Below are 8107 nucleotides of genomic sequence, written 5' to 3' on the forward strand. Positions count from 1 at the left end.
CTTCGTCAATTGTGGAACCCAAAAATGGGAGGTCCAGATTCAACTCATCTTGGATTTGCGTTAACTGACTAAAAGGTTTGGGTACCAAAACTTGAAAACATAACGATTTTGTGGCTCATGTAAATATTTTCTAGTTATATGATTCTGTTTACATGAAGAGTAAACAATGACTTAGGATATCGTACAAAATCACTCTTTTTTACTTAAATTATAACGGGTAATAGGAAATTTTTCGTTAAACTTTGACAATCCAACATTAAGTACCCTTCTTTATGCGGAGAAGATTTTAATGCCTATTAGAATTATTTTTTGGTTATATGACTCTTTCTATACGAGATTGGGTAAGATGTGCATGATATTGATAAACAAAATACAAGAGATTGTAGGATTATTTTCTTCTATTTAAATAGTAAATCCTAATAATGTGGAAAAAGAAAAGAGAAAAGAAAAACATCGAGCACCTTTCAACAAAAAGCCAAAATGATTTTGTGCATTAAAGTGTGTGATGGTCAACTCACTTACGTGAGGAAGAGGAAACTGTCTATTTTCTCTATCAAAATCAAAAGCAGAGGCTAACAACCCTTCTTTCAATCACCACATACCGCACCATCAATGCTCAATCTCTCATCCTTCCCCATTTCGATGGGAAAAGGGTAAAAGCGTGTTTATCTAACAATCTCTCATCCCCCCAAATCTCTTTTTCAAAGAGGTTTTTTGGGTTTGGATGTTTTCAAAATTTTCAATCACTATTCAGATTGATGATTCACTGAAGGGCTCTACCTATTCATACTTCTTCTATCCATGGTACTCTCTCTTTCTCTCTCTCGCTATCTGTATTCATAGTTTTTGCGGGCCGCTACACATATTAATTATCCTTCTGATTTAGATATTTAGAAACTATCCGAGATAAACGGTAAGCTGTAATTTTTTTCTTTAATTCATTGGCCTAGTAATCTTTGAATAAAAAACATTAGGTGGGCAGAATTATGTGTTGGTAGTAAGTAAAGATAGCGGTTGCTAGGAGGTAGCAATTAGTCTTTGGAACAGTCGAGGTGCCCTAAACTGATCCGGACACTAGCATCATCACCAAAAAATGTTAAAACAAAAATTTGTTGTTTAGCAAAAAGAATGGAACTTAGGATGTTAGTTTTCTCTCTTTGTGTTTGAGTTAATTATGTTTATCTTACTTTTCTTAAACAATGAAATGTCCATTCTCAATGTAAACTGTAAACTAAGATTAACAGTTGCCCCCTGAAAGTGAATCTAAGAGTCTATTTTCCTATAGAGACATAATGAATGGTTCAATTCCCATGAAGATAAAGAGTTAGTACCGCTGGCTTTCAAGTTTGCTTTATTTTTTCCCTTTTCGTAGGTGGTTGTGTTAGTGGAGGACATAGTTCAATAGTATCAACAATCTTACTTTTTTACCTTTTTATACGGTTATGTGGGAGATGTAATTGGCTGTACAAGATCTCTCTTCACTCATTGGCTTTTTGTCTTCCTTTTAAAAAACCACCAACCATGCAATTGGCCACTGGATCCACTTAATTTGTACATGAACCGTGTTTTTGTTGCATGGGTGCCTGAGTTGTTAAAAAATAATGGTAACAAATCATTGCAAGGCCCGAAATGACTTCTTCTTACATTCTTTTCCCTGGAAAAATTTACTAATGTCAAATAATTAAGTTAATAAATTATTTCTTTCTAGCTTTATTGTAAGTTTTGCTATTTTATTTGATTTTTACTCTTGAAACAACTAAAGGAAGTGCCAACTTAAGTTGAAAGTTCTTCCTAATCAAGTTCTATTATAGCCTTCCTCAGAAATAGGTAGGTGGGATTAGATTCATGTTAGTGACATTGAAATTAGAAATGCTTCAAAGTTCAAATAGATGGAATATGATAAATTTATTTGGGAAGAGTACCTATTGCACATGGTTATGTATTACAACAAGACATCTTTTTTGACAATAACCATGTGAAGATGTTCTTTAGGTAAAGTAAAACAAAGCAAAATTCGTTTTTGAGCAGTCAAGGTTGAAGTTATAGCTGACCCAATTAAAAGTGCACTTTGTTGCTTCTTGGAGGAATAGACTTGTACTCTACATTAAATTGTTACTGCACAAGTTTTTCTATAAGGTCTTGATCTTTTTATACTATTTTATTCTTTTCTAATTTTCTTCAGTTCCCTTGTCAACTTTGATCTCCTCTGGTTTATTTATAGTTTTGTTGGGGAAATATTCAGAAAGTGATCTGGATCATTAATTATGTAAAAATTTAGCAAAAGATCAACTATCTGGACGGTTTTCATGATTGAATGAATTTTTTTCCAACTGTCTTGATCATTAAGTTTTTTTCTTTCTCATTGCTAGCCATATTCTACTTTATTTCATAGTTTGACAGCGTACTTATATTTTAAGTAGGTAGCATCACTTGTTTCATGCTATTTGTAAGCTTCCACAGATGGAGTAGTTGGCTATGAGACATTTATTTATGCAACCAATTGCATTGTCATCTTAACAACTTGACAGTTTATAAAAGTTTTTTCTTCTTCAATAGAGAATGAAGTTCCAGTGAAGAAGGATATATCATGGATTGTGAGAATAAGGATTCTGAGCTCAGAAAAATTGGATCATCTCGCACAAGCAGTGCCGCTTCTTCTCTCAGGAGGCGTTCTTTGAGTTTGTCGTTTTCTCTTCGTAAGAGGCTGAATGATGATGATGATGATGATGATGAAATCGAATCTGTATCAGAAGCAGGAGATATCAGGGATCGAGAGCTTCAAAGCAATAGGTACAGTGGGAGTGGTAGGCTGAGATTAATTGATGAAAATGCACCAGAACATGGAGTGGTTGTACCCATTTCAGAGGAATGGTCTCGTGATCCCAATGCTATGACTAGTCTTGCTCCAGTATCCCCCTCAAAATTACCCGAGCGTAAAGAGAATGTGAGTTTCAAGATCCTTTCTCACATTTTATAATTGTTGATTAAATTGTATGTAACACGTAGTATCTCTAGTAAAAGTTGTTCTGACAAAAAGTGATCTCCGTGCAGGATGAAAAAACAGAGGTGCCATGGGTTTTGGAGTATACTTCATGCCTCTTGTTCCAAGCTGTATTTGGAATACTGGGGGTAATGTACACTATGTTTTATTTTTGAGTCCACTAAAAAATTACTTTGTCATCTATTGTTTTACTTTTGCATACTGCATTTCTTACTTCTCAACTTGAAAAGGAAGTGCGCTACTTTGTCATTGTCCTGTGCTTCTGCTTTATGTTTCATCTGCATTTGAACTTAAGCAGTAGTTTCTTACTGCTCTTCGGAATAATTTCCTATGCTTTTGCGGTGTTATTCTTTAGTAAATTGTTGTCTTCTTGTATTTCCTTATTCGTAGTTTGCTTTTACTTCCTGTTATTTCTTTCGCTTCAGTTATCCTATTATCTTACTCAGTGGCGGATTCAGAATTTCAAGTCAATGGGTGCTCCGACAATCAGCATTCTTCGTGTGAGTCTGCCTCAGCCATGAATCACAACATGTGAAATGAGAGGAGAACCAGCCTAAAGAAGGGGTTGTCACTTTACATTTAAAAGGCAAATTCATCAACTTTTTTGTTTTATTTTAGCAAAAAATAAATCTTGTGAATAATTGAAATATCAGTTAGGAAATGCACATAAACAAATTAAATAAGCCAAAAGTTCCAAATGAAAAGATTATTACTAAGCCATTCCATTTCGAGGTATTTTAGCACCCATATGTCAATCCTTCTAAACCCAATGCACTAGACGTCTTTCCAATGCTATGGGTGCTTAATGAACAATTTGTATCATATAGTATTAAATAATCAATACTTATAACTATGTGGACTCATAAGCAAGCACCCATTCTTCTATACGTGGATCCGCCATTGATCTTACTGTTGTTACTAGTTGCTGCTACTGTTTCTTTTTCATCTTTCCTTGAGCCGAGGGGTCTATCGGAAAGAGCCTCTCTACCTTCACAAGGTAGGGGTAAGGTCAGCTTATTTTGTTGTTGTTGTTTAGTAAATTGTTTCCGGAAAGCTTCTTGTATATTCTATTGGTCTAAGTGAATTTCTTTCTTGTATTCATTTTTTCTGAGACAAAATTTGTATTACCAACATGGAGGTATGATAGGGTGGTTTGAGTTGCTTTTGTTTGTTGAAGATGCCTTCATTTACTTAACGGCTGGCTTCTTTTCATTGCTGGAATCTGATTCTTGGACAAGTTAGTGTTCATTTGACTAACAATATCCTATTTTATGTCTGCTGCTCTGTAAGCTTGAGGCATTTAAAGTGTGGAAACTTTTTGCTTTGGTTTTAACAGTAGGATTATTATTCCATAGTACTTAGTTTTGTCTTTTGCAGGAACTCAAAGTAACGAGTTTACGCAATGAAAGGTAGGGAGGATTCAGTACCTAACAAAACTCTTAAGCCTATAGCTATTTAGACCGCTTGTTGTGTTCGCTTTCTGTATGATGATATTTTTGTGTTTGCTTGGAATGCTAGAATCAGCTTGTACAGTTTTAGAAAATTGCAAAATAGCACCAGATGGCAATATAACTTTACAGGGATCTGATTATGTAATTGTCTGCAGGTTTTGTTGAGGTATGGTCTCCAAATATTGTTCGGGCCAAGAATAGTTGGTGCCACAAGTGACCACAGTTATATGTATCTGGACCTGCCTTCTAACATGGTATACCATTCTTTCTCTTCTTTTTTATGTACTTGTTTATCTGCTTTATGCAGTAGGCAAATATATACGGCTATCCCAATCGACAAGATTTAGTTAAAAGCACGAAAATTTATCTGTATTGAAAGAGATGAAAAAACTGCACTTGCTGTAATACAGCAATGCCAAAGTGAATTTCCTGGTTCTCATGTTGTTCTGACTTCTCTTTAAGCTATGAGAAATTGTTATCGGAAGGAGTTGTGAAATAAGTTCATTTCTATAAGCGGAGTGTAAGTTGGAGGGGTGCTCAGCGATTTGTTGAATCCTTGATGCATTTGCTTTTAGCATAGTGATATCATCAAACAGATTCTGCTCTGGAATAGAATGAAGCTTGACAAATCTGACACTTATTTTGATAGATTTTTTACGCTTTGCAAAGTATATTAGTAATGTTCATAGGACTGTTATCAAGCTTGCTGGATAACGTTTTCAGGGTTACCACCCCATTCTAAACTTGGATTTTATAAAACAAAGAAAAAACTGTACAAATTGGGAGGAAAGGTTTGATGGCATGAGTGTCTTATGTGAGAAAGGACTCCTACCCTTTACATTATAATGAAATGTAGCTAGTATGATGCATGAAATCTATACTATATGAAGGAGGACTATACTTTTGTATAAAATTTCATTAAAAGTACGGCCCTCCTTTTATACAATGCAGAATAAGACATTGTGAAAGACATAGTTAGTACTATATTCAGTTCTTGTAGTTTTCATATGTGAATATTCATATATAACTGAAATTCCATATGTCCTTGATCAGCAAGGTCGTGAGTTAATAAAAGCTCAAACCAGAATTGTATTTTGTTATATTGACCTCATACAATTTTCTTTTGGCTGCTAAAGGTCGGTTCGTTCTTGATGGGTTGGTTTGGTGCGGTCTTTAAAGAGGACATTTCCAGATTTTCAACTTCACTGGCCATTGGATTGTCGACTGGTTTTTTAGGAAGCCTTACAACTTTTAGTGGTTGGAACCAGAAAATGCTCGATCTTAGTGTTGAAGGCCAGTGGGTTTTTGTAGTCCTTGGCTATCTCATAGGTATTTTTTCCCTTTAATTAACTTAACTCCCCTATTAGAGGAAGCACTGTTTCCTTTTTTTAACTTATTATTATTGATATGCTATGAATTCTCGTAGGTTTATTTCTAGTTGCCTACTCATTCATATTTGGGGTTGAGACTGCCAAAGGTGTCCGTTGGCTCCACAGAAGAGCCACTATGAATTCATTAAACTGTGGCACCGACTACCATTGGAGAGTAGATAGCTACAAGCGCCATGTACTAGTTATTCTCTTTCTGCTATGCATTCTACTTCTGCTTTGGGGTATGAGTATAGGACTGGAGGTAACTAAATTCAGCAGTGGCAGCACAAAAGCGCAGTTGTGGCTGGCATGCATAGTTGGTCCATTTGGGGTGTGGATCAGGTGGTTCTTAGCACGACTGAATGGACGCGGTTTAGGAAAATCAGGCTTTCTCAAATGGGTACCTTTCGGGACTTTGATTGCCAATGTATTAGCAGCTTGTGTCATGGCAGCACTAGCCACCTTGAAGAAAGCAGTGAGTAGTCCTCTATACTATTAGCATAGCCTCTTGAAACTGAGATATTTTTCCTTTTAGAATATTAATTAATTGTCAATGCTTATTCTAATTTTGGTATAGGTTAAGACGCAGCTGAATTTCATGCAATGAGAGAAAGTAAGTATCCATGGAGGGCGTATGTGTACGCTTTGTCTACAATGCTTATTTCATTCGTCTTGGGCACTCTTATATACTCCGTCTTTGTTTGGACTGAAAATTTCAGTAAAAGATCAAGTTAAGTCTGTTTATTTTTGATATGTCTGTGCTGTTGAGGTCCCAATATAGTTGTTTCCCAAGAAACAAGAAGAAATACAATTAGGGGAGTAGTACTAAATTGGGAAATGAAAATACTCATTCTAAATATGTACAGCTGATTTCCGTAGTGCATAGTTCATGGATGTGATTTTCAAATCGCATTAGCTAACTGTTGTAATTTAGTTGTCTTACCTAGTGTTTTAAAAGGCGTGGGCGTAAGGCGGGGCGCTTTACATATGTCTCAGCGGGGAGTAAGCCCCGAGGCGCGGGGCGTACGCCCCATAGGTATTTAATTTTTAATATTTTATAAAATAATATAATGACAATTAATATTTATAAACAGGTAAAATTGCATAAAAACTGAAGAAAACTATATATATGTGTGCTCCATCCACACAAAAAACTAATCAAAACAATATATTATACGTTACTTACAAGCACAAGTAATTTGAGTCTAAAAGAATAAAATTTTCTATATGGAGGAACAAAAAGGATGATTAACCTGCAATTTGAACTTTGAATTTGCTGCTATGAAGAAAAATGTAGTTCTCTTTGTATTTGTAAAAAAAATTAAATATTCAATGCTTTTGGGAGATATTAGCAGAATAGCAGATAAGATAAAAATTTGGAAAAATTATGAATTATGGCTTAAATCAATAAAAAGGTCTTTACTTTTAAATTTAATATTTTTGAGTTCTTTTTTAAACCTTTTGAGTAATTACCAAACTCACTTTTGAGAATTTGGGTATTATATGAAGGACTAATTCAACAAATTTTGTTTTAATTTAAAAAAGTCTCTCGGGCTTACTCCTTACTAAAAAAACGCGCCCCGAACGTCCGGGCGTACGCCCTAAACGTCCGGGCGTACGTCCCGAACGCCCGGGCGTACGCCCCAAATTGCGAGGCGTACGTCCCAAATTGCGGGGCGTACGCCTCTTGAGACTTTCGCCCCACACCATCGCCCCGGGGCGTTTTTGGTACGCCTCGGCCCGGGGCTCGCCCCAAAAACGCCTTTTAAAACAAAGGTCTTACCATTAAAGGTCAATATTCAAACTCAAGTTAGCATAAATAATTACTCCTAGTACTTATCCAAACTACTTTTTGGTCTTTTCCTTTATTTTTTTTATAACTTTTGGACTCAGAGGCAGAGTTAGGATTTGAAGCTTATGAGTTCGGGATTCTAATCATTTTTAAGTTGTTGAGTTTTAAATTAATAATTTGTACATATTTAATGAATTTCATCTAACAAATATAGGGTTTGAACCAAAGCTACTGGGTTCGGCCGAACTCGTAATTCATCCTCCCAAAATCTATCTTTTTTGTTTTTTTTTTCTTTCCACTTTTTCCAGAGATTTTTTGAGTTGCCTCAGTGAGGAACACCCTCAAGTTTAAAGTAAAAATATATTAACCACAATTTCACTTAAAACAACTTTGCACCTTTTATTAGCCTGTTTGGCCCAGCTTCTCCAACGTCAAAAGCATTTTTTTCAAGAAAAATGATTTTTTTTTAAAGTTGAAGTGTTTGGCCAAGTTT

General features: G+C 35.4%; 1 protein-coding gene across 2 annotated transcripts; it reads left to right on the forward strand.

Moving 5' to 3' along the window:
• Positions 1-497: 497 nt before the first annotated feature.
• LOC107831506 (uncharacterized) lies at positions 498-6729 on the forward strand. 2 transcript variants are annotated; one of them, XM_075226573.1, is made up of 7 exons: positions 498-804; positions 2557-2944; positions 3052-3129; positions 4608-4706; positions 5589-5781; positions 5879-6301; positions 6406-6729. In XM_075226573.1, exons 2-7 carry the CDS (start codon positions 2588-2590, stop codon positions 6555-6557), a joined length of 1302 nt encoding a protein of 433 aa, XP_075082674.1. In that variant the 5' UTR covers positions 498-804; positions 2557-2587; the 3' UTR covers positions 6558-6729. The 2 variants fall into 2 exon arrangements, with proteins under 2 accessions (XP_075082674.1, XP_075082673.1); XM_075226572.1 differs by having other exon boundaries at positions 5879-6297; positions 6400-6729.
• Positions 6730-8107: the final 1378 nt, after the last annotated feature.

The sequence above is a fragment of the Nicotiana tabacum genome, chromosome 12 (genome assembly GCF_000715075.1).
Source record: "Nicotiana tabacum cultivar K326 chromosome 12, ASM71507v2, whole genome shotgun sequence".
NCBI lineage: Eukaryota > Viridiplantae > Streptophyta > Magnoliopsida > Solanales > Solanaceae > Nicotiana > Nicotiana tabacum.

Coding starts and splice junctions, on each gene's coding strand:
- LOC107831506 (XM_075226573.1), top strand. CDS start 2,588: ATGGATTGTGAGAATAAGGATTCTGAGCTCAGAAAAATTGGATCATCT. Junction 4,707..5,588: donor TGGACCTGCCTTCTAACATG/GTATACCATTCT, acceptor TGGCTGCTAAAG/GTCGGTTCGTTCTTGATGGG. Junction 5,782..5,878: donor AGTCCTTGGCTATCTCATAG/GTATTTTTTCCC, acceptor GAATTCTCGTAG/GTTTATTTCTAGTTGCCTAC.